A 25,860-nucleotide genomic window follows, 5' to 3' on the forward strand; every position below is an offset into this window, starting at 1 on the left:
ACCTCCCGCTCTGCTCTGGCCCAGCCAGCTCCACTCACACAGAGGAGAGGAGAGGACCCCGGACTGCTGACTTCCGCATTGGCCTGCCTGCCCTGTCAATCAGGCTGACCTAAAGCATTGGACCCTTCCTATTGTCAGTCTCAGGATCTTGATTTCTCATTGCCCCTTCCCCTTTCTTTTGGTATTAGGAGGTGGCCAACCAATTGAGACGGCCAACCTATGGCCAACTCATTAAGTTGCAGTAAGAGGCCAACAATCCCCTTACACCTATAAACGTGAAAATCATAATTTATTTATTGCTAGCTAGTAAGTCTGCTGCGGTGAAAAAATGTTATTTCTATCTTTGCTAAAATTTTTAACAACTTCTCAGCTAGCGACTCAGGTTGCCAACTTGGTAATATTTAAAAATGGACACTCACGCAGGAGTGCTGGAACCTTCCCTGCCCCGCCTCTGCCTCCTGAGGTCCCATCCCTGCCCCACCTCTTCCTTCCACGGCCCTGACCCAACTCCGCCTCTTCCTCCAAGGCTCTGCCCGCCCTCCACTTCTCTTCCTCCCCTCTCTGGCTAGGTCAGGAGGGACTTGCCTGTGGAGCCAGGCCCAGGAGCTGCAGCTGCCCAGGGCAGCTAGGAGGCAGCCCCAGCTGAGTAGGGTCTGATGTGAGTGATGACCCAGTGCCTCCCGACCTGCAGTAACTAACTCGACTTTGGGTGTCCGGTCAGTAGATCTGACCAGATATTCTCAGGTCCCCTTTTCGACTAGATTTCATGGTTGAAAACCAGGCACCTGCAATAAGTGTGCAATAAGTGCTGGGAATGCATCAGGAACAACTTCTACTTTCTGATGGTGGAGGAAGTAACCGGGGGACAGATGGGTTAGACTCAGTTCTGACCAGCGGGGAATGGGGCCTAGATGGGGGGCACTTCACACAGAGTTTGTAGGGCAGCCACAGTCCTGGGAGAGAGCTGCTACTGGACTGGAGAGACCAGGCTCTCAGCTCCCCCCACTGCTCCTCTTAGGTCAGTGGAAGGGCTCCTGGTGAGGACATGCCGCACTGACCCAAGAAGGATTGTGTGAACATCACCTACCACAGTCATTACTGGAGTGGTTCTACGTCAACCTCATATAGGTCAACTTAGGTTTGGAGTGTTGCCGTACCCTTACAAGCAAAGGGATTTCTCTCACTCCAAAGCTTTCAGCAGTCCATGTTAATTGGAAAGCCTTCCAGCTAGGACCACTCCTCCAGCTCAATGATGCTCCTATTGTCTTTCAAATGATCTTGCTCCCATGAGTAGAGATGGAGCAGGGGACATGGCCAGAGCCCTTCTCCCCACCCCTTCTTATACTCAGAACCTTTATACTGGAAAAGTCTTTAGTGGGTCATGAGGTCAAGGAGCTCCATGGTACAGGTGAGCTCCACACTATGCTAGAGATTAATTGTAAGTTTCTTTGTTTACTCCTTTCTTTCTATTGGTGGATGGCCAAATAAGAGTTTTCTAACAGGGACAGTCAGTCTCTGAGGAGTTACTCTGTGGGAGTTCCCCAGAACTATGGCATATTTCAGTAACAAACTGGGCTACCCTACGGCTGGGTTTTCCCAGAGAGAGCCTCTTTTTTGAGCCTGCTGAGAGGAGACGCTCTCTACACCAGTAATCCACATGAGGATGGGCTACAAGCTGTCAGGAACAGTATCACTGATGAGGCCACAGCACACCTGGCAACTGAGCTTCGTCACTTTGTCCTCACCCACAACCATTTCAGATTTAGGGACAACTTATACCTTCAAGTCAGCGACACTGCTACGGTATCCACATGGCCCCACAGTATGCCAACATTTTTATGGCTGACTTGGAACAACAGTTTTTCGGCTCTTGTCCCCTAGCGCCTATGCAATTAGTAAATAAAGTAGATACCCTATAGGCTGTATGAAAGGTACACTTTTCAGTTTGTGATATATATATTGGAGTATATGAATTCGACCTTGTAATTCAGAGATTTTCTGGACGTTTGGTAGCAGTGAAAGTAAATTTTGGAATCGGTCAGGTACTAAGGCAGTTCAATTAAAGGGTTATTTGGAGTCTCAGGGCTGATCATAGAACTCTATTGCCTGCAGCAGTGGTGAGATTAAAATGTATGTCTTGCAAAGTGGTGGCTTTGACATTGTGGTGGAAAACTAACCATGCATTGTGTTTGAATCAGATCATCTTGATGCTTCTTTATTTCAAGCGTATGCTGGTAGCTCTCTCGATAACAAGGAACCTTAAAGGTTAAAACCACAAACAGTTACACACCCACTTTTCCAAACCTTATTAGTAACTTAGAAGTTTATCAAAAACAAGCCTTATTAAGAATATAGCAAAAGAAGCTTTTCCTGTTATTCCCAGGTTGTACTCCTGCGGTTACTGGCTTTTCTAACACTCGTTCTCCTTTGGCAAGTTTCTTTCCTCTCCCTCCTCTCCAGCCCTCCTACTCACTTATGCAGTTAGCTTACCTTGGATAAATAGAAGCCTGGGAGAAAGAGGAGGCCTACTGAAGTTTTCTCTTACAACATACATGCAGCTATTATTAGCTTGGAAAAGCCGGTGTACTGTAGGGTCGTTTTTTGTCCCATACCCTTCCAACAACAGTGACAACTTCCCCTGGCTTCAGCTGTTGTACACGCTGAAGCTGTGGGGGTTCTAAAGGCCAAAGTGTCCACTGATTCCCTATTTTTATGTAAATGTCGGGGGTTCTTCCAGGAGCACTGACTACAAATCGGTTAGGCATACCAGGTAGTTTAATTTCCCAAATGTTTTGGTGAATTATTTAATCCCACATGCATTTGTCCCATGGACCCAGCAGGATACGGTATGTGGGAACCCACATCCCTCCAATCGATCCGTATGCTTGGAAGGAGCACTGCGAATGCCTGCACTTCCACCCAGAAAGTCTTTACGGCCACAGATCAGATGACACTCCTGAGGTGTCTGTAAGGACCGTAGGCAAAGCCTGATGCTCCAGATCACTCTGAATGGCCATGAGCTGGTCATTCAGGAAATCTTGAATTTCTGGACAAGCCAGATCTCACCGCAATGCCTTCCCAGCCTGAGTGATATTTAGCACCGTCGTCATCAGAAATTTCTGGGTCATTAAACGAAGGGCAGAGATAACACATAAGTCACCAACTACAGCCTGTACCTGGGTTAGCTGTACTCCAATGAGAAGACCCGTGGCCTTTTCCAATTGTCGTAATTTATGTTGTTGGCCTTTATAGATATTCCAAATTGCAGCTGTGCTATTGGCACCATTTTATAGGTGATTAGTGAAGTCCCCCCCGCCTTCTTTTTTTTTTTTTTAAGAGGAAACCCAGGTTTTTTGCTGTGCTAACCTAATGGCAGCTCCTTTTTAGCAATTAGAATATGTAGAGGTGACCTGAAAACTCGAGATGGGCAGTGTACGTGTTATAGTCCCTAGCATAGCATTAATTAGTTTCTTGCTATTTTAGTTTTGTTTTTTTTTGGGTGAAGTAGCATACCACATTTGTTGGCTAAACACTTTTAGACACTTTGGGGAGGCATTAGCATTAATAGAATGAGAAGGGGTATATTGCAATATGGTGCAGGTTAAATTATTGGTTACTGGGATTATTTTAGTACAGGTAAAATTTCCAGTGGCAGAACAGACTTTTTGGGTATACGTTTGATTATTTACTAATTGGATGACTAAGTAACAATAAGGGCCTTTTTCATTTAACATACTACACATTTCGGGAACGGCCATTATATTTACCTCGCTATAGAACCCATTAATTTTAATTTTAGATTTTGGGGGCTTATTTGTAGTGATAGTCTATATTTCTATTTTTATTGACCCATTTGTTTTTTACTTGTTTGCTTATATGACTTATTTTGATTTTAAAGAATCAATTTTTTGAACAGAATTTTAGTAAATCACTAAGACGTGAAGGCCACTGTATTTCATTATACAATATTTGTATTTGGGTATATTACAGGGGTGGTAGTGGTGAGGGGTGAGAGTAGGGCCGGCTCTAGCAATTTCGCTGCCCCAAGCATGGCAGCATGCAGCGGGGGACGCTCTGCCACTCGCCGGTCCTGCGGCCCCGGTGGACCTCCCGCTGGCATTTCTGCGGACGGTCAGCAGGTCCAGCGGCTCCGGTGGACCAGCCGCAAGCGTTTCTGCGAAGGGTCCAATGGTCCTGTGGCTCTGGTGGAGCTGCCGCAGGCGTGTCTGCAGGAGGTCGTTCCGGGCCATGGGACTGGTGAGCGGCAGAGCGCCCCCCGCGGCGTGCCCCCATGCTTGGGTCAGCTGGTCCAGCGGCTCTGGTGGACCTGCCGCAGGCGTTTCTGTGGAGGGTCCGATGGCCCTGCGGCTTTGGTGGAGCTGCCGCAGGCGTGTCTGCTGGAGGTCCACTGGAGCCATGGGACCAGCGGACCATCAGCAGCCACGCCTGCAGGAGGACCACCGGAGCTACCTGCTGCCCTCCTAGCGACCGGCAGAGCGCCCCCCGCAGCGTGCCGCCCCAAGCAAGTGCTTGGCACGCTGTGGCCTGGAGCTGGCCCTGGGTGAGAGATGGTAGGGGTAGCATTTGTGGCAGAAAAGCGTCTTTGGTATTCATCATTTCAAAGCCGGCTGGGGAGTGCTACACATCCTTAAGATATTTGTCCAAAAGCACAGCATGCATTACTTGGAATAAACCCCAAAATCCAATGAATACCACTTTTCCAAGATTCATCTCCATAATTTCCTTCTTGCTAGTATACAATACTTTGTTTTTTTCCCACCACTGCCAGCTTTTAATGTTCTTTGTGGTCAGAAATCCCTGGGCGTTGGTGATTTCAGTACAGCGAGTGTTCCTACTTCTTTCTTGGAACAGTCGTGGTTTAGCATTTTGCAGGGCAGAGGTTACTAGCACATCACCCTGTATTACTAGCACATCACCCTGTAATGCTTTAGGTTTTTTAGCACAATCCAAATGCATGGTAGTTCTGTCAGTGGACAAGGGAGAGGTTACTAGCACTTTATCTTGTCCTTTTTTTCTGCTGTCCAAAAGAAACAGCAGCACCAGAAGGAGAAATAGGTTGATCATCAGTCGTAAACTCCTCTTGAGGTGGAGAGGCCTTTTTGCAGTGAGAAGCATGGGTCCAGGCAGTCAGTTCTTGACACTTTACAGCGGTGTTGGTAGTCAGCAGGACTTGATAAGGGCCTTTCCAGCGTGGAGCCAGGGCACTCTTTCGCTGATGGACCTTCATGTAGACCCAGTTTTCTGGTTTCAGCGAGTGGCAAGGTTGTTCAGCTATAATCATTATTGTCGATTAAAAAAAGGTAGAAAGGCTTGCCCCAACTGTTTATTGTTGGAGCCTTACCTGGAGTAAGGGAGATTCCCTGCCCGGGTGTGTAGTTCCCTTCTTGCAATTGCTTAAGAATAAACTGTCTCTGATTTGTTACAACCAACCTAAAAGTAAAAACTCTGTCTTCTTCCACAATTATTGGTGCCATGACTCAGATGGTAACGCCCGGCTGAGACAGCGGCAGCTACTGCAGACTGTTTCCCTTCGAACCCCAAGGCGCCAATCAAGAGGCAAGAGACCTTTTGAAATCTCTAATGGGGTATTGAAGGAGGACTGCCCGTGGAACCATCTGTCCCTCTTGGGCTCATGCCATCTGAACTTATTGATTTTGTAACAAAATCAAATGCAGAGAGGTACTGAGGAACTGTTGCCGCCCTCAATAAGATTAGTTTGAAGTGGTCAGACCGGCTCTAGATTTTTTGCCATCCCAAGCAAAAAGTGCTGCCCCAGGCACATGCTTCCTCATCTGGTGCCTGCAGCCGGCCCTGGAAGTGGTACTGAGGATTTAGTTTTCCCTGATGTGTAACTGTGATGGAGTAGGGGCTGTCTGTGTGGGGGATGGGAGAGCTGGGGATGTCTTTAGGTGAGGGACAGGATCTTTAAGCCTGTAACCTGAGCCAGGTAAGGGGGAGGGGGATAGCACCTTGGCCCGGGAAGCTGGACAAAGGAATTGGCTGGCTGGAGGAGGGGCAGTTCAGTTTCGGTTTTGGGCTGGGTGAGGAGAATTCAGGGGATCCTATGCCGGGATCCAAGCGCCCTGAACCCCAAGAAGGACTCGACTGGGGGGTCCTTGTTGGGCCTCCAGGCTCTGCTGTAACCTGCAATCCTGTTTTCCAATAAATCTTCTGTTTTACTGGCTTGCTGAGAGTCACTGTGGGTCCCAGGAAGAGGGGTGCAGGGCCGGACTCCCCCACACTCCGTGACAACTGGTGGCAGCGGCGGGAGATACTGCACCCCGTGGACGACGCTTCCTGCAGTAAGTGACTGGGGAGCCGTAAAAGGAAGGGACGACTTCAGGGATGATTAACCTCTGGGAGTAACAGGGTCCCCCGGGGGATTGCAGCGAGTGGTCCCAGGGGCAGAGGAGTCTGCAGTTCGACCCTGGCAGAGAGGTGGTGACCTCAAGAAGGGCTGGTGCACTAGGGGGTTCTCCCTGGAAACCGTGGGGAGCGGCGAGCATCCCGGCCTGTGAGTGGCCAGCAGGAAGATGTATGTCAAGCGGCTTAAGTGCGACCTGGTGGAGCTCTGCAAGCAGAGGGGGCTGCGCTGAGGAAGGCTCACCAAAGACCAGCTGATTGCCCAGCTGGAGGAGGGAGACCGCTTGAATGAACTGATCCCTGTCTCTGAGGGAAGCAGCCTGGCAGATGCAGCGCAGACACCAGTGTCTGTCCCCGCTGGGAGTGGTCAGCCGATGGCTGAGGGCTTCCCGAGACCCCCCCCCCCCGCCTATGCCTAGGGGAAGAGCGGGGAGGAGCCCAGCAGCTTCCGAGGGCACCGTGACCCCCCTGGCCAGCAGGGGATCCTCCCGGCGAAGCTCACCCCGCAGCAGGGGATCGTCCTGGTGATGCTCGGCATTCGTGGAGCGCAAGCGGCTGGAATGGGAGAGAGAGCTAAGACTGAGAGAGCTGGAGGATCGTGAGAGACAGAGAGAACATGACCGGGAGGAGAAAGAGAGACAGAGGGAACATGACTGGGAGGAGAAGGAGAGACAGAGGGAACGTGAGGAGAGACAAAGACAGCGGGAACTGGAGGAGAAAGAGCGACAGTGTCATCAGGAGCTGGAACTGGCGAGGCAGAGGGGCTGCGGGGCCCCAGCTGCGATGAGTGAGGGGGGGCCCAGGACTGCGCAGAGCTTTGATAAGTGCATCCTGGCCCAGTGTAAGGAGGGGGAGGACATGGATGACTTCCTGGATGCCTTTGAGACGGCCTGCGAGCTGCACCAGGTAGCTCCGGCAGACAGGCTCCGGGTTCTAACCCCCTTACTAGACCTCAAGGCCGTGGCATTGTAACACCAACTGGGAGAGGAGGAGAAAGGAAACTACGAACTATTCAAGCAGGCCCTGCTGCGCGAGTTTGGGCTGACTCCTGAGATGTACCGGGAGAGGTTCCAGAGTCAGGATAAAACCCCTGAGGTCTCATATCTGCAACTAGCCGTCCGCATGGAGGGATACACCAGCAAGTGGGCAGATGGGGCCCAGACGAAGGGGCACCTGGTTAAACTGCTGGTACTGGAGCAACTGTATGAGCGGTGCCCATCTGACCTGAGGTTGTGGTTGAGGGACCAAAAGCCAGAGAACCCGCAACATGCAGGGCGGCTGGCTGATGAGTTTGTGAAGAGCTGGTCGGGAGGTGGCAGGGAGGAGTCTCAAAGGAACGGGCCCACCGTGATGCAGAGAGAGAGTCATCCTGGGACCTCCCAAAGGGGGAATAGGGAGAACCCCCTCCCAAGGGGAACGCCCAGCATCAGGGACAACTGATTGGTTCAAGGGGACCAACGGGACATGAGCTGCTATCAGTGTGGCCAGAGGGGCCACATACGGTCCCAGTGCCCCAGACTCAAGGACAGACTGAGCAGACCGACCCCACACCGGGTTAACTTGGTAGAGACCCAGCCAGATGAGGGGCAGCGTTCGCAGGAAAGGGTGGCTGGCCACATACCACCTGCGAAGGAGGGAGGAGGGCCCCAGGTCAGCTCCTCTGGGGGGCTCGATGCTCCAGGCTCCGAGTTTTTGGTTTACAGGGTGGGCACAGGGCTGCCCCTCTGGAGAGAGTGCCTCATTTCCCTGGAGATAGATGGAAGGTCACTGGGTACTGGGACACGGGCGCAGAGGTGACGCTGGCCCGGCCCGAGGTGGTGGCCTCAGATCGGATGGTGCCTGACACCTACCTGACCCTGATGGGCGTGGGCGGGACCCCATTCAAGGTGCCCGTGGCGAGGGTACACCTGAAATGGGGGGCCAAGGAGGGCCCCAAGGACGTGAGGGTACACCCACATTTGCCCACGGAGGTGTTAATGGGGGGACCTCGAGGACTGGCCAAGTAACGCCCAGGGTGCCCTGGTCGTGACCTGTAGTCAGAGTCAGCACAGGGCACTGCGCCCTGACAACGGGGAAGGTACTCTGTCCAAGGCACAGGACCCTAACCTGGTGGGGAGGGAACGCACAGGGACATGGCTCAGAGAGGCTGCGGCCTCAGACCCAGCCAGCGAGAGAGAGCAGGTCCCCATCCCTGTCCCAGCTGCTGAGTTCCAGGCTGAGTTGCAGAAAGATCCCTCCTTATGGAGGCCAAGGGACCTGGCTGACCTTAGTGCGGGACAGACCATGAGGAGAGGTTGCAAGGAGAGGTTCCTGTGGGAGAAGGGGTTCCTGTACTGAGAATGGGCTCTCTCAGGGGAAGTGGAGTAATGAGGGATCAAGAGGCAGCTGGTGGTTCCCCAGAAGTTTCGCCACAAGCTGCTGTACCTGGCCCATGACATTCCTCTCGCAGGGCACCAGGGAATCCAGCGCACCAGGCAGAGGCTGCTACAGAACTTTTACTGGCCTGGGGTCTTTACCCATGTCCGACAGTACTGCCAATCCTGTGACCCCTGCCAGAGGGTTAGGAAGGCCCGGGACAAGGGGAAAGCGGCTTTGAGGCCTTTACCTATCGTAGAAGAACCTTTCCAGAAGGTGGCCATGGACATAGTGGGACCTCTCAGCAGGGCGACCCGGCCAGGAAAGAAATACATCCTGGTGGTGCTAGATTTTTCCACTCGCTACCCCGAGGCGGTGGCCTTGTCCTCTATCGAAGCAGACACTGTGGCAGATGCACTGCTGACCATTTTCAGCTGGGTGGGATTCCCCAAGGAAGTCTTAACGGACCAGGGGTCCAACTTCATGTCGACCCTGCTCCGGTGCTTGTGGGAGAAATGTGGGGTCCAGCACAACTGGGCCTCAGCGTATCATCCCCAGTCCAACGGGCTAGTGGAAAGATTCAATGGGACGCTAAAGATGATGCTAAAAACATTTATGAACCAGCACCCGCAGGATTGGGACACGTACTTATCTCACCTGCTGTTTGCGTACAGGGAGGCACCCCAGGAGTCTACTGGGTTTTCGCCTTTCGAATTGTCATATGGAAGGCAGGTAAGGGGGCCCCTGGACCTGATGAGAGACGAATGGGAGGGGAAGGCCACTCCCAATGGAGAGTCAGTGGTGGAGTATGTCCTGACCTTCCGGGAAAGAATTGCTGTGCTCATAGGCCTGGGCAGGGAGAATCTAGCCCAAGCCCAGAGGAAGCAGAAGGTCTGGTATGACCGCACGGCGCGGGCCCGTGCCTTCGCCACTGGGGATCAGGTGATGGTCCTCATCTCCGTGAGGAAAAACAAATTCCAGGCTGCCTGGGAAGGGCCCTTCAAGGTTGTCAAGCAACTAAATGAGGTAAACTATGTGGTGGAGCTGTCAAACCGGGCTCATCACCGCCGAGTGTACCAAGTGAATATGATGAAGCCATACTATGACAGGGGGAATGTGGTGTTGGCCGTGTGTGGACATTGGGAGGAGCAGGGAGGTGACCCTTTAGTGGATCTATTCCCTGGGACAAAAGCTGGTTCCCCCCTGGAGACAATTCCCCTCTCTGATCAGCTGACTCTGGTCCAGCATGCTGAGATCAGAGGGGTGCTGCATCTGTACGGACAGCTGTTTTCCAACCAGCCTGGACGCACTAATTTGACTGTCCATCGGGTGGAGACCGGATCACATCCCTCTATAAGATGCTCCCCTTTTCAAGTCACTGGGAAAACTGCCAGGACCTAGAAAGAGAGGTCAGGGACATGCTGGCTCTGGGGGTGATCCAGCCGTCTTCCAGCCCTTGGGCCTCGCCTGTGGTGCTGGTCCCCAAAAGGGATGGGTCGATCCAGTTCTGTGTGGACTATCAAAAGCTCAATGCCATCACTGTGTCTGATGCCTACCCCATGCCCAGGCCGGACAAGCTCCTAGACAAGCTGGGAGGCGCTCGGTACCTCACCACCATGGATCTTACAAAGTGCTACTGGCAGGTGCTGCTGGATGCAGATGCCAGGCTGAAATCGGCCTTTATCACCCCTCTGGGGCTCTACGAGTTTCTGACCCTGCCCTTCGGCCTCAAGGGAGCACCGGCTACCTTCCAGCGCCTGGTAGATCAGCTACTGAGGGGGATGGAGAGTTTTGCCGTGGCGTATATTGACGACATCTGCATCTTTAGCCAGACCTGGGAGGACCACGAGTCCCAGGTTAAACAAGTGCTGAACCGACTCCGGGAGGCTGGGTTAACAGTAAAGGCTGAGAAGTGCAAGGTGGGGATGACTGAAATATCTTACCTGGGCCATCGGGTGGGGAGCGGCTGCCTAAAGCCGGAACCAGCCAAGGTGGAGGTGATCAGAGACTGGCCTCTTCCCAAACCAAAAAGCAGGTCCAGGCCTTTATTGGGATGGCGGGGTACTATCGAAGGTTCGTGCCCCACTTTAGCGCCATAGCTGCCCCCATCACTGAGCTGTGCAAGAAGGGGAAGCCAGACAAGGTGATCTGGACCGAGCGGTGCCAGCAGGCTCTCCGGGCGCTGAAGGAGGCTCTGGTTAGTGGCCCAGTTCTGGCAAACCCAGATTTTGACAAACCCTTTATGGTGTTCACTGACGCCTCAGACACAGGACTGGGGATGGTGTTAATGCAGGAGGATGAAAAGGGGGAGAGACACCCCATCGTGTACCTGAGCAAGAAGTTGCTACCCCGGGAGCAGAACTATGCGGCCATCGAGAAGGAATGCATGGCCATGGTGTGGGCCCTTAAGAAACTGGAGCCATATCTGTTTGGGCGACACTTCACCGTGTACACGGACCACTCTCCCCTGACCTGGCTGCACCAGATGAAAGGAGCCAACGCCAAGCTCCTGAGGTGGAGCCTGCTCCTGCAGGACTATGACATGGACATGGTCCATGTGAAGGGAAGTGCCAACCTGACAGCAGACACGTTGTCCCGGAGAGGGGGCCCTGAACTTCCCCAGGTCACTGGGCAGAGTGACCCTGCTCAGTTCAGTCTCGAAGCGGGGAGAGATGTGATGGAGTAGGGGCTGTCTGCATGGGGAATGGGAGAGCTGGGGATGTCTTTAGGTGAGGGACAGGATCTTTAAGCCTGTAACCCGAGCCAGGTAGGGGGGAGGGGGTTAGCACCTTGGCCCGGGAAGCTGGACAAAGGAATTGGCCGGCTGGAGGAGGGGCAGTTCAGTTTCGGTTTTGGGCTGGGTGAGGGGAATTCAGGGGATCCTATGCCAGGATCCAAGTGCCCTGATCCCCAAGAAGGACTTGATTGGGGGGTCCTGGTTGGGCCTCCAGGCTCTGCTGTAACCTGCAATCCTGTTGTCCAATAAACCTTCTGTTTTACTGGCTGGCTGAGAGTCACTGAGGGTCCCAGGAAGAGGGGTGCAGGGCCGGACTCCCCCACACTCCGTGACAGTAACAAGGTCTGATCTGAGTCAAATACATGGAAGCTGCTTAACCCTTTCTTGCCATGTGTCACAGAAGTTTAGATCCTGTGTGGATTCTGCCATGTTGAAAAAGGTCTTATCTACATGTGAAACTTTTTCCACAGTCCAAGCACTTACAGAGTCACACTCCTGTGTGGATTTTCTGTTGTTTAACCAGGGTTGATCTCTGTCTGAATGTTTACCTACAGAGCAAGCACCTGTGGGAGTCTCTCTCCTGTGTGGGTTGCCTGATGTTGAAAAAGGTGTGACCTTCTTATGAAACTTTTCCCACAGTCCAAGCACTTGTGGGGTCTCTCTCCTGTGTGGATTGCCTGATGATAAACAAATTCTGACCTTCGTATGAAACTTTCCCCACAGTCCAAACACTTGTGGGGTCTCCCTCCTGTGTGGATTGCCTTATGTTGAACAAGGTGTGACCTTCTTATGAAACGTTTCTCACAGTCCACGCATTTGTGGGGTCTCTCTCCTGTGTTGTGGAAAATCGACCACATGGTTGATTTTAGATCAGACAGCCTGAGGCATCTTTATTTCATACAAGCATCTATGCAGTGAGAGACAGCATAGACCCCACGCAAGAGGCAGGCTGCTCTGTCTCATACAATTTTTACCAAGCTTATAAAGGTTAAAACCGCAAAACGTCACACATAAACATACCCATATTTGGGTTATATTGCTAACACTGCAAATTAAGATTAATATTTTACCGTATCTGGCATAAAATATTGCAAATCAGCAAGCTATTTCAACATGTTTCATGTGTTTTGGCAGTTGTTGCGCTGGTCATTTTGTAACCCCTCCTTGCAGTTACCTTAAGTAAGCAATATTTGCCACACTATACTTGCTTAGAGCTGAGCTGAGCTGGCACCCAAGGGACCCCTTGTCCTCCTCCCAGTTCCTCTTTTGTCAGTGTTTCATACTCTGTTTCTTCATACCTAGTTTCCTCACACCCCAGTGCTCAATATGCTGATAAACAAATTGTTCTTATTTCATTGGTTTAGTTAAAGCCTGAGGCCTGCATATAGGGGACTGTAAAAACAACTGCAAAGCTTATTTAACTGTAAAAACAATGGCAAAGCTTATCTAACGAGACGGGAGAGGGTTATGTTCCCTATCACCTGTGTGGACTGACTGATGACAAACAAGTTCTGACCTTCGTATGAAACTTTTCCCACAGTCTAAGCACTTATGGGTCAATCTCCTGTGTGGACTACTTTATGTCTAAAAAGGGCTGACTGCCGTATGAAACTTTTCCCACAGTCTAAGCACTTATGGGGTCTCTCTCCTGTGTGGACTGCCTGATGATAAACAAATTCTGACTTTCGTATGAAACTTTTCCCACAGTCCAAGCACTTGTGGGGTCTCTCGCCTGTGTGGATTGCCTTATGTTGAACAAGGTGTGACCTTCTTATGAAACTTTTCTCACAGTCCAAGCACTTGTGGGGTCTCTCTCCTGTGTGGACTGACTGATGACAAACAAGGTCTAACCTTCGTATGAAACTTTCCCCACAGTCCAGGCACTTGTGGGGTCTCTCTCCTGTGTGGATTGCCTTATGTTCAACAAGGTGTGACCTTCTTCTGAAACTTTTCCCACAGTCCAAGCACTTGTGGGGTCTCTCTCCTGTGTGGATTGCCTGATGTTTAACAAGGTGTGACTTTTGCATGAAACATTTCCCACAGTCTAAGCACTTGTAGGGTCTCGCTCCTGTGTGGATTACCTGATGTTGAACAAGGGCTGACTGCCATATGAAACTTTTCCCACAGTCTAAGCACTTGTGGGGTCTCTCTCCTGTGTGGCTTTTCTTAAGTGACTTTTGTGCTGACTTTGAACTGAAACATTTCCCTTCAGCTCCTCCCACAAAGGTCCCCTGTGGTTGCACTTCTCCAGGAACTTCCTCATGATGATTCCCCTCCTCATTCTCACTCCCTCGCTCAGCACCTGCTGGGAGAGACACAATCCAGACAGGAGTCATTGTGCTGGGGAGAAAGAGGAATAGCATCGAGAGAAAACCCAACAGAGAGACGGAGCAATTGGATTTTGCCTCCACATCCCACCCAAACACTCAAAGGGAAAGAGAAATGGGAACGAAACTCTTGCAGCTAAGAAGACGGGTGGAAAGTCGTGAGCAATATTTGCTGACTACAGCCCTGTCCTGGCTGAAATGAGGAAGAACTGAGGGCGTCACTCACACCATATTTTGAGGTTCTCAACTTATTCCTTCATTTCCCAGATGGTTTCTGTGTCAGTCCTCACCTGTATAGGTGTATCTCGGAAGCCGCCTTTCCTCGCAGGCCTGGAGATCGGGCACCCACGGCTCTTCCCCTCGTTCCAGCTGGACAATCAGCTCAGGTTTGGGAATGGGAAATCCTGTGCAGTGGGTGGAATCAGACCAGATCAGGGTGCATGGAGGACTGCTGGAGTATTTGTCACTAAGGACATTCTATGAGTGGAACCTGTCCCTGTGCTCTGCTGGAGGAACGTGGAATCCAAGAGGACGGGAACACGGTCATCGAGCCCCCTTGCGCAGACGAAGTTGTCTGGGGAGGTGAGTTGAATTATTACTACACCTTCACTAGGCGTTCCCAGGATCTGTGCGCTCTGGGGGCCTTGCTGACTCACACACATCTCTGCACTTAAACCCCTGCCTCTTTCTAAACCTGCAGAGCCCAGAGCCCTCTCCATGGCTGGAGCTAGTCCCAAGGAGGGAGGTGAACAGGGATTGTGTGTGCAGCCAAGAAACAACACAGACAGGACAATGCTGGATTTATGCCCCTTGGAAAGATGGAGCAGGGGGATGGTTTGGTTGTCCATTGGGTTTTGACATCCATGTCCCACTGGAGAGGGCACGGAGATGCAAGTGTCTCTCCCATGGCAGCTGTGCATTATGGAACCCATTCGCCTCTAATATAACTGACTGAGGAAGAACCTGAACACGTTCAGATACGTAGGTCCCACGGCTTCTAATAACAGAATGGACGGGAAGCCCTTACCCAGCGAGGTCACCATCTCGTAGTTCTCCACCATGACGTCCCTGTAGAGGGCTCTCTGAGCAGTGTCCAGCAGAGCCCCCTGCCCCTGGGTGAAATACACAGCCACCTCCTCGAAGGTCACCGGCATCTGAAACACCAAAAGGCCCCAGTCATTACCTGCTGCTCCAGCCACAATCCCAATAGTCACGTGGAAGGAAGGATAAAGAAATGGAAGCTCTGGGACCGCCAGAGTAGCAGAATCCCACCCTCACCCAACTCAGAGCAGACAGGAGGGTTCAGGGTGGGAGGAAGGTGAGAGCTCCCTGTCCCCCCCATCAGACGGAGGAGGGCCGGGATTTCTTATTTCCCACACACCTGCCAGCCACAGGGCTGATACATGAAGCAGAGCTCTGAGCCGGGGACAAGGACAGGAATCCCAACAGCTTCCGTTCCTATTTCATAGCAGCCTCAGGCCAGTGGGTTCAGGCTCCAGCACTGGGAATCTGGAAAATGTTCCCAGGCCTGCCTACGGGGGTGTATCCTGTTTCAGAAATGGGGGAATGTCCCCTCTCACCTCTCCCGACACAAATGGGCCTAATCAGAAAATCAGCAGGATTCTCACACCCTGTCTCCTCCCTGCCTCTCCCTCACCCCGTCCAGTAGCTCCCTGAAAATCCCCTACCTGAGCTGGCTCCATCACAGCCATTTCCCTTCCCTGTCTCCTGGAAGACGGGACCATCTGGAGCGAAATGTGGATGTGATTCCTCAACCTGTTGGGGCAAGAGGAGCAATGGCGGAGGTTACAGAAGGGGCTTCAGTCCATGTCACCCGTAGATTCCCGTGGAAGAAACAGAGTCTTTACTCTTGTATTTGTTAGCAGCAAGTCAGAGGCAGTTTATTTCAAGAAATTGCAAGGGGAGCCTACGGAGAAGGGGGGGGTTTCCTTTCTTAGGCAGGTCTCCAAAGTACAACAGTTTAAAGCACATATTAATAGGTTCCCCTCACATATATCGACGGATACAGCTGAATCTTGTTTATACATTGTCCTTCCCATCCTTATCTGAAAGCAAGGTTAGAAAACAGCTTCCCATCTCGTTTTCCCATCCACCTCGCGCAATCCCCGCTTCTACAAATCTTGCAATGTTAGGGTTAGGGTTAGCCTTGTCATGGAAAAATGACCATGCGTTGTGTTTGGATCAGAACAGCCTGGCAGCTCGACATTAGGCTTGGGCCTATACGGTTTGGATGTCACTGTTTTTTCCCTTACAAGGGGTTTGGGGTGCAGACTGCAGTGGAGAGAGGAAACCCCACAGCCCTCTCTCACCGCAGAAGTTCGGGGCCAGGTGAGAGGCACCTCTTCCCAGCCTCAGGAGCTCCTGTGGTCCTGGGCTGGGCTGAGGGAGGGGTTCCTCTCCCCAGCAGCTCTGGTGGACCTAAGCCGAGCCTGGGAAGGGGATTTTTTCTATTCTGACTCCTTCTGCCCCTTTTACACAGAAACAAGCAGGATCTTAGTTCAAGGCCTGTAAGCAAGCTTGACCAAACTCAGGACCTCGACTGAAGCTTAAGGCCTGCTAAATTATCCCTCACAGCCTGTCTTCTGCTCTGTCTCTTAAAAATACCAAGATAGCTGCTGCAAATCCCCTTTTCACACTTCCACATTCCCCCAGGCTCTTCAGACCCTTCCAGTAACAGCAACTCTGAGCCAAATGCTAGAAAAAGAGAAGAAATAAAGGGGATGCTTTGGGGGACTGCTCCCAATTGCAGTGTAAACCCCTCTCCCTTGGCAACAGCCACAGCCCTCTGGTAGCACCACCTGAAGAATGAGCTGCCCTGGACTCCCCCGGCAGCCCCCAGGAACAGGCAGACAAAGCCTAATCCCATTGGCCCATGTGCACTCCCTGCCTGCCAGAGTCAGCAGTGACTCTGGTCTGACTCTGGTGTGGCTGAGATCTGAATCCTGTAGGACAATCAGACCAGGACCCCAGGCAGCCCCCAACACTCAAGACACACAGACCCCACCAGCACGGGTGTGTCTGACAGTAACACACAGGGAACAGGGTGTTGGTGGGGGGCTGGGTTTTTGCCTTGTAGCCTCTGCGCCCTGAGGGGTTAGTTCCCCCCCATCACTACCAAAGCTAGGTGGATCAGTTTCAGGAGAAAAGCTTCTCTCCGCCCCTCCCAACTTGTATCCCATGGGGCAGAGAAGCTGCCTGGGGATATCCCCTTCCCTCGCAGTGCCCCCCACTCACATCTTCCCCCATTCCAGCCTCACTCCCCTCAGACCCACAATCCCCCCGAACCCCCCATCTTCCCTCCAGTGCGCCCCCGCCCCCATCCCAGCCTGCCCCCCGCAGCCCCAGCACCCGCCTCCTGCCCCCACCCCGCTCCCCCCGCCTGCCCTCACCCCCTGCACCTCTTTAGCCTCCGCCCCCTGCAGCCCGGGGGTTCCGGGGGGGCGGGTCTCCCTCACCTTCCCTCCGAGCGGGGCCCCCCGGGGCAGGGGCCGGGCCGGGCCGGGGGCTCTGCCCTGGGAGAGGCTCCTGGGGAGCAGCGGGAAGGGCCCTGCTGGAGATTCCCCTCTCCCGGCTGCAGCCAGGGCTCCGGGCTCCCAGCACCAGCCGCCGGGGCTCGGGGATCTCGCCAGGAGCCTGGGAGCCAGAGTCACCGCAGCGGCTGCGAGTCACTTCCTGCTGCCGGGCCGGAGCCCAGCGCTCGCTGCCCCACAGCCGCCTCCCGGCCGCTCCTGGGTCCTAGCGCTGCAGGGGTCGCGCTGCAGCATCTCTGGGCTCCGGCTCCCGTTCCACTCCAGGACTCTAGGATCAGAAAGGGACCATCAGCATCATCTAGCCCAGGGGGTCTCACTGACTAAAATTTGGTGGCCTCAGAGTGTGGCCAGCAACTCTCACTGGTGGCTGCTCTGACACTTTCCCCTATAATCCTAACTAACTTTAGGAGAAGCCAATAAATATGCACACAGGTAAGGGGGGGGGAATGTTCCTCCTAGTGTGGGGAACTTTTCTGGCTTATATGGCACCACCATGGAATTGGCAAGCAAAATGATCTGAGTCCTTTACTCACAGGCCTACATGACCTCAAGGACCCCCCCCCACCCCACCCCACCCTTCCACTCTGGTCCCCATAACCCCAAGGCTGGGCTCAGGGCTTCTGAGGTGCTCAACCCCCAATCTTCTTGTGATCACCCACTACAGATATCCCCATTGTGGGGTGTTCCCTTCACTCTGGATTCTTCCCTGATCATTACACAGAGTTCAGAACAAATACAATTTATTAAACAAGTAATACAAAAATAAGGAGAAAAGTGGGAAAGATTAAAGGAAAACATGTCACTCCATTCTGTGGGGGGGAGGGGAGGGAGAACCACAAACAGCATCTGTGGGATGCCAAGGCAGTTCACAGTCTGTTCCTCCCATGTCCCATGCCTCCTGCCCAGGCTCTGTCTGTGCTGCAGGGATGCTGCAGATCAGACATTTACTCTGGTGGTGGCCACATGCCCTCAGGCTCTAGGTGGCAGGACCCTTCTTCCTAAATCAGTCTCTTCCTGTCAGGATTATTTATAAGTAAATAAATGATGATATATCAATCTCCTAGAACTGGAAGGGACCTTGAAAGGTCATCGAGTCCAGCCCCCTGCCTTCACTAGCAGGACCAAGTACTGATTTTTCCCCAGATCCCCAACTGGCCTCCCTCAAGGACTGAACTCACAACCCTGGCTTTAGGAGACCAATGCTCAAACCACACCCAGTCTAGCCTGCAAGGCCTCTTGGCTGAGGGCATCTCCTTGCCCAGGGTCCCCTTGGGTCACTGCTCCCAGCTCCGCACTGCTCCCGTTTCCCTCTGCCACAGCACTGCTGCTGCTCTGCCTCCAGCCCAACTCTCCACTCTTCTTGGCACCTCGCGCTCAGCCCTGGCCCAGCCAGCTCCACTCACACAGAGGAGAGGACGCCTGGCTGCTGACTCCCTCATTGGTCTGCCTGCCCTGTCAATCAGGCTGACCTTGAGCATTGGCCCCTTCCCATTGTCAGTCTCAGGATCTTGATTTCTCATTGCCCCTTCCCCTTTCTTTTGGTATTAGGAGACAGCCAACTAATGGCCAACTCATTAAGTTGCAGTAAGAGGCTGTTGGGGAAAAGACCACCACCTTGTCAATATGATCAGACAGCCGGAGGCTCCTTTTATTGATATATCGTCAATACATGTGTGCACACACGGAGAGTCAGCATATTCCCTAGCAAGGGTTAAGCTGCTCTCCCGTACTGATTTTTTGCCAGTCCTTATAAAGCTTAAAACCACAAATTATCATATCTTGCTTACACATAAATCACAACCTTATTTGGCTATCACATGGCATATACTGCAAAAACACAATTAATATTGTCCTTATATGGCATAACATATGTAAAATTGCAAGCCTTATCTTTTCACTTCCTTATAGATGTTTACTTGATTGTCAGGAGACCCTGACAGTTCAGTTACCCCTACTTGCGGTCTGGCTGACAAGCTTCGCATGGCCCTCTGGGATTCAGTGTCTGGTGTCCAGTTCCCAATTCCGGCCAGATGTTTTTATGCTGATACCAAGTTATTTTGCTAACGCAAGCTTATTAATGAGTTATTCTAGGGCAGTGATGAGCTGGTTATTAGGGGACTTTGAATTTTCCCTTCCTTAGCAGCATGATCGGGGTTTGTATATTACGAAACTGCCTCCTGGGAGTTCAGTTCCGCAGTTGTTAATATAGAAGCTTATTTCTTATAAAGTTAGTAATTTTAAGGCCTACACTGATGGAGCATATATAGGCAGTATATCTATTTGTTATTATACGGGGGTCGATTTTCCCTATCAAGGCCAACAATCCCCTTACACCTATAAACATCAAAATCATAATTTATTTATTGCTAGCTAGTAAGTCTGCAGCTGTGAAAAAATGTTATTTCTACTGACAGGGAAAAGTCGGCTCTCCTGTTACTCCTGTTGTTTTAGGCCTGAGGTTTTTCCTGTAGGCCTCAGGCCCTTAGGTAAGAGCAAAACTTTAGCTAAGAGCAAAACCTTTTGGCTAAAGAGCAAAACTTAGAACTTCTGCTTAATTTGTTTGTCTATACAAAGGGCATGAGGGGACTGAAAGATAAGGAAAGGGCCCAAAAAAGGGGAAATGAATATGGAAAAGGGAACTGGTGATAAGACAGAGGGTCCCCATTCATGCCAACTTGTAACACCTGCTTTTGCATAACCTGACCACAAGGAAGGGGTTGTTAGAACAGTCAAACCACACACTTGACTGACAAAGACAATAACAGAAAAAGCCATAGATGGAAAATTAATTGATCAGTTTGCTTATTATCAACATTATATTCTAAAGAAGGCCATTAACATGTGTAACCACCCTGCTACGTTTTGCAGTTTTAACCTTTATTATCATGGTAAAATTTGTAGTAAGCAGAGCAGCTTACCTCTTGCATGAGGTTATGCTGTCTCTCCCTGCATATATGCTTGTATCAAAATCAAGGAGCCTCGGGCTGTCTGATCCAAAATCAACGGTGTGGTCAATTTTCCACAACACTACGTTTGCTAAAATTTTTAACAACTTCTCAGCTAGCGACTCAATATTTAAAAATGGACACTCAAGCAAGAGTGCTGGAACCTTCCCTGCCCCGCCTCTGCCCCCTGAGGTCCCATCCCTGCCCCACCTCTTCCTTCCACGGCCCTGCCCCAACTCCGCCTCTTCCTCCAAGGCTCTGCCCGCCCTCCACTTCTCTTCCTCCCCTCCCTGGCTAGGTCAGGAGGGACTTGCCTCTGGAGCCAGGCCTAGGAGCTGCAGCTGTCCAGGGCAGCAAGGAGGCAGCCCCAGCTGAGTAGGGTCTGATGTGAGTGATGACCCAGTGCCTCCCCACCTGCAGTAACTAACTCGACTTTGGGTGTCCGGTCAGTAGATCTGACCAGATATTCTCAGGTCCCCTTTTCGACTGGATTTCATGGTTGAAAACCAGGCACCTGCAACAGTGTGCAATAAGTGCTGGGAATGCGTCAGGAACAACTTCTACTTTCTGATGGTGGAGGAAGTAACCGGGGGCAGACCGGTTAGACTCAGTTCTGACCAGCAGGGAATGGGGCCTAGATGGGGGGCACTTCACACAGAGATTGTAGGGCAGCCACAGTCCTGGGAGAGAGCTGCTGCTGGACTGGAGAGACCAGGCTCTCAGCTCCCCCCACTGCTCCTCTTAGGTCAGTGGAAGGGCTCCTGGTGAGGACGCGCTGCACCGATCCAAGGATTGTGTGAACATCACCTACCACAGTCATTACTGGAGTGGTTATAAGTCAACCTCACACAGGTCAACTTAGGTTTGGAGTGTTGCCGTACCCTTACAAGCAAAGGGATTTCTCTCACCCCAAAGCTTTCAGCAGTCCATGTTCACTGGGAAGCCTTCCAGCTAGGACCACTCCCCCAGCTCAGTGATGCTGCCATTGTCTGTCAAGTGATCTTGCTCCCATGAGTAGAGCTGGAGCAGGGGAGGTGGCCAGAGCCCTTCTCCCCACCCCTTCTTATACTCAGAACCTTTATACTGGAAAAGTCTTTAGTGAGTCATGAGGTCAAGGAACTCCATGGTACAGGTGCTACAGATGAATTGTAAGTTTCTTTATTTACCCCTTTATTTCCATTGGTGGATGGCCAAATAAGAGTTTTCTAACAGGGACAGTCAGTCCCTTTGTTATCTCTGAAGAGTTACTCTGTGGGAGTTCTCCAGAACTATGGCATATTTCAGTAACAAACTGGGTTACCCTACAGCTGGGTTTTCCCAGAGAGAGCCTCTTTTTTGAGCCTGCTGAGAGGAGACACTCTCTACACCAATATTCCACATGAGGATGGGCTAGAAGCTGTCAGGAACAGTATCCCTCATGAGGCCACAGCACACCTGGCAACTGAGCTTTGTCACTTTGTCCTCACCCACAACCATTTCAGATCTGCGGACAACTTATACCTTCAAGTCAACGACACTGCTACGGGTATCCACATGGCCCCACAGGATGCCAACATCTTTATGGCTGACCTAGAACAACGGTTTTTGGGCTCTTTTCCCCTAGCGCCCCCTCCTCAACTTGTGCTACACTGATGACATCTTCATCATATAAACCCATGGGAAGGAGGCCCTTGAAGAATTCCACCTGGATTTCAACAATTTCCACCCCACCATCAGCCTCAGCCTGGACCAGTCCACATAAGAGATCCACTTCCTGGACACTACAGTGCAAATAAGTGATGATCACATAAATACCATCCTATACTGGAAACCTACTGACCTCTATATTTACCTACATGCCTCCAGCTTCGATCCAGGACACATCACACGATCCATTGTCTACAGCCATGCCTCAAGACACAACCGCATTTGCTTCAATCCCTCAGAAAGAGACAAACACCTACAAGAGCTTTATCAAGCATTCTTAAAACTACAATACCCACCTGGGGAAGTGAGGAAACAGATTGACAGAGTAAGATGGATACCCAGAAGTCACCTACTACAGGACAGGCCCAACAAGGTGTCACGGAGTCACCGGGCGATGCTCTGGAACTGCTCCCCACCAAGCCAGTCAGGACTTTGGGGAGCCTCCTCTCCCTTGGAGCAGACTTGTTCAGGGCAAGAAGCTCACACGTCTTCACCTCCTGGGTCTCTCCTTGGAGCATTCAGCATCCTCTGCCCCTCCGTGCACTTCCCACAGCGAGCCCGCCTCAGTGGGGTACTGGGGAAGCCACAGGGTCCTGCACCTCCACTTCACAGTCAGACGTGACTCTCAGCCATCCAGTAAAACAGAGGTTTATTCGATGACAGGTACAGGGTCTAAAACAGAGCTTGTAGATACAGCGAACCGGACCCCTAGGCTGGGTCCATTCTGGGGGGCAGTGAACCAGACCCCCCCCCGTCTGCACTTCATTCCTCGACCCCAGCCAGCTCCAGACTAACAACCCCCCCACAGCCCCTCCTCTCTGCTCAGCTCCTTTCCCTGGACACGAGGTCACCTGATCTCTTTGTCTCCAACACCTTCAGTTGGCAACTTTGCAGGGGAGGGGCCCAGGCCATCAGTTGCTAAGAGACAGAGTGTCAGGCATTTAGGTGCACTGGCCCTTTGCTCTGCCAGATACTTAAGAACTGCCATGGGGACACTGAGGCACCAACACAGTATTCAGAGAAAACATTAAGAACATTCCTAGTTCATCACACAAGGAAAATAACAGAACACCACTGGCCATCATCTACAGTCTCCAGTCAAAACCTCTCCACCGCATCATCAACCATCTACAACCTATCCTGGAGACAGTTTATTCTTAAGCAATTGCAAGAGGGGAACTACACACCTGGGCAGGGAATTTCCCCTACTTTAGGTAGGGCTCGAAATATAAACAATTGGGGCAAGCCTTTATACCGTTTTTTTTTTTAAATAGACAATAAATAGATTATAGCTGCAGTTTGTTTATACATTTTTGCCTGAATTTTTTAAATAAGCTTTGCTGCAGTTTACATTTTATTATTATTAAATCAAGGTCAAAGAACAGCATTTCTGACCATTTCCCCAGCCGCCTAGCACAAACCCTGCTTCTACAAATCTTGCGCTATTAGCAAGAAGGTTAGCCTGTCTTTTACTTTGTCACTTGACAACACAAAATGGCTACTACACTTCCACGCACACCCCTTTTGTGCTTCTAGCACAACAATCAATTTTAAACTTTTATTTTTATTAAACCTTGCATTTTTGATTTTAGATTAAATGGTTTAGCCTCATGGGCTTTGGTTGGCTGCAACAACAATGCATGGTTAATACAGGAGCGGCGCCAGGGTTTCTAATGCCCTAGGCAGAATTCGGGGGGCGGCATTTTGTGCGCTCCCCACAGGGCACACGGGAGCCTCCGGTTCCGCTCCCATCGTGCTGCCGAAGAAGGACCCTCTGCTGAAATGCCGTGGGCGACAGCGGCAGTCATTGAGCGGCTCAATTGCCTGCTGCTGTTTTCCGCGGCACGTCGGCAGAAGGTCCTTCTTTGGCGGCGCGACGGGAGTGGCACCGGAAGCTCCCGTGTGCCCCGTGGGGAGCGCACAAAATGCCACCCCCTGAATCCTGGTGCCCTATGCGACCCCTAGGGTCGCCTAATGGAAGCACTGGCCCTGGATTAGTATGAACATGTATTATTACTATTATGTCTTTACGACAACATAATTTTAAGCTAAACAAAAGCAATAAAAGCATTAACATTCCCATTGTAATAATATGATGGGGCTGTTGTACAGCCTTAGTTACATAGCACAACAAGATAATTGGTACATAAAGTAGATACCCTATAGGCTGTATGGAAGGCACACTTTTCAATTTGATATATATATATTGGAGTATATGAATTTGACCTTGTAATTCAGAGATTTTCTGGACGTTTGGTAGCAGTGAAAGCAAATTTTGGAATCGGTCAGGTAGTAAGGCAGTTCAATTAAAGGGTTATTTGGAATCTCAGGGCTGATTGTAGAACTCTATTGCCTGCAGCAGTGGTGAGATTAAAATGTACGTCTTGCAAAGTGGTGGCTTTGACATTGTGGTGGAAAATTAACCACACGTTGTGTTTGAATCAGATCAGCCTGAGGCTTCTTTATTTCAGGCATATGCTGGTAGCTCTCCCGATAACAAGGAACCTTAAAACTTAAAACCACAAACAGTTACACACCCACTTTTCCAAACCTTATTAGTAACTTAGAAGTTTATCAAAAACAAGCCTTATTAAGAATATAGCAAAAGAAGCTTTTCCTGTTATTCCCAGGTTGTACCCACATCCCTCCAATTGGTCTGTATGCTTGGAAGGAGCACTGCGAATGCCTGCACTTCCACCCAGAAAGTCTTTACGGCCACAGATCAGATGATACTCCTGAAGTGTCTGTAAGGGCCGTAGGCAAAGCCTGATGCTCCAAAACACTCTGAATGGCCATGAGCTGGTCATTCAGGAAATCCTGAATTTCTGAACAAGCCAGATCTCATTGCAATGCCTTCCCAGCCTGAGTGATATTTAGCACCGTCGTCATCAGAAGTTTCTGGGTCATTGAACGAATGGCAGAGATAACACGTAATTCACCAACTCCAGCCTGTACCTGGGTTAGCTGTGCTCTGGTAAGAAGACCTGTGGCCTTTTCCAATTGTCCTAATTTAATTATGTTGTTGGCCTTTGTAGATATTCCAAATTGCAGCTGTGCTATTGGCACCATTTTATAGGTGATTAGTGAAGTCCTCCCCCTTCTTTTATTTATTTTTTTTTAAGAGGAAACCCAGGCCCTTTGCTGTGCTAACCTAATGGCAGCTCCTTTTGAGCAATTAGAATATGTAGAGGTGACCTGAAAACTCGAGACGGGCAGTGTACATGTTATAGTCCCTAGCATAGCATTAATTAGTTTCTTGCTATTTTAGATTTTTTTTTTTTAGGTGAAGTATCATCCCCCATTTCTTGGCTAAACACTTTTAGACACTTTGGGGAGGCATTAGCATTAATAGCAAGGGAAGGGATATATTGCAATATGGTGCAGGTTAAATTATTGGTTACTGGGATTATTTTAGTACAGGTAAAATTTCTGGTGGCAGAACAGGCTTTTTGGGTATACATTTAATTATTTACTAATTGGATGACTAAGTAACAATAAGGGCCTTTTTCATTTAACATACTACACATTTTGGGAATGGCTATTATATTTACCAAGCTATAGAACCCATTCATTCTAATTTTAGATTTTGGGGGCTTATTTGCAGTGATAGTCTATATTTCTACTTTTACTGACCCATTTGTTTTTTACTTGTTTGCTTATATGACTTATGGTGAATTCTAAAGAATCAATTTTTTGAGCAGAATTTTAGTAAATTACTAAGACGTGAAGGCCACTGTATTTCATTAGACTATATTTGTATTTGGGTATATTACAGGAGTGCTAGTGGTGGGGCGTGGGAGATTTGTGGCAGAAAAGTGCCTTTGGTATTCATCATTTGAAAGCCAACTGGGGAGTGCTATACATGCTTAAGATAT

At 50.7% G+C, this 25,860-nt stretch overlaps 4 protein-coding genes across 13 annotated transcripts in view; 1 reads left to right on the forward strand and 3 right to left on the reverse strand.

Moving 5' to 3' along the window:
- Window positions 1–25,860, reverse strand: part of LOC115640751 (zinc finger protein 436-like) — a 452,700-nt gene that overhangs the window by 418,731 nt on the left and 8,109 nt on the right. The window contains exon 1 of one of the 4 annotated variants that reach the window (XM_030543725.1): window positions 2,491–2,564. The exons of the other annotated variants lie outside the window; for them this stretch is intronic. The gene's annotated coding sequence lies outside the window, so the exon portion shown is untranslated. Of the gene's footprint in view, window positions 1–2,490; window positions 2,565–25,860 lie in introns of those variants that run through there. 4 annotated transcript variants of the gene reach the window in all.
- Window positions 1–25,860, reverse strand: part of LOC115640730 (zinc finger protein 260-like) — a 341,512-nt gene that overhangs the window by 312,337 nt on the left and 3,315 nt on the right. The window contains exons 1-5 of one of the 6 annotated variants that reach the window (XM_030543666.1): window positions 16,623–16,705; window positions 15,492–15,579; window positions 14,831–14,957; window positions 14,094–14,207; window positions 12,336–13,781 (exon numbers count right to left, since the gene is read on the reverse strand). The exons of 1 other annotated variant lie outside the window; for it this stretch is intronic. In XM_030543666.1, the coding sequence (XP_030399526.1) occupies window positions 13,033–13,781; window positions 14,094–14,207; window positions 14,831–14,957; window positions 15,492–15,579; window positions 16,623–16,690 (1,146 nt within the window). In that variant the 5' untranslated portion in view covers window positions 16,691–16,705 and the 3' untranslated portion in view covers window positions 12,336–13,032. Of the gene's footprint in view, window positions 1–12,335; window positions 13,817–14,093; window positions 14,208–14,830; window positions 14,958–15,491; window positions 15,580–16,622; window positions 17,034–25,860 lie in introns of those variants that run through there. 4 more of the 6 variants (XM_030543670.1, XM_030543669.1, XM_030543667.1 and 1 more) reach the window with 4 other exon arrangements.
- LOC115640774 (putative zinc finger protein 66) overlaps window positions 1–25,860 on the forward strand; it is a 687,485-nt gene that overhangs the window by 186,267 nt on the left and 475,358 nt on the right. The gene's annotated exons all lie outside the window — the stretch shown is intronic.
- The window catches only part of LOC115640675 (zinc finger protein 850-like), a 542,158-nt gene that overhangs the window by 144,428 nt on the left and 371,870 nt on the right, over window positions 1–25,860 (reverse strand). The gene's annotated exons all lie outside the window — the stretch shown is intronic.

The sequence above is a fragment of the Gopherus evgoodei genome, unplaced genomic scaffold, assembly GCF_007399415.2.
Source record: "Gopherus evgoodei ecotype Sinaloan lineage unplaced genomic scaffold, rGopEvg1_v1.p scaffold_32_arrow_ctg1, whole genome shotgun sequence".
NCBI classification, from domain to species: domain Eukaryota; kingdom Metazoa; phylum Chordata; order Testudines; family Testudinidae; genus Gopherus; species Gopherus evgoodei.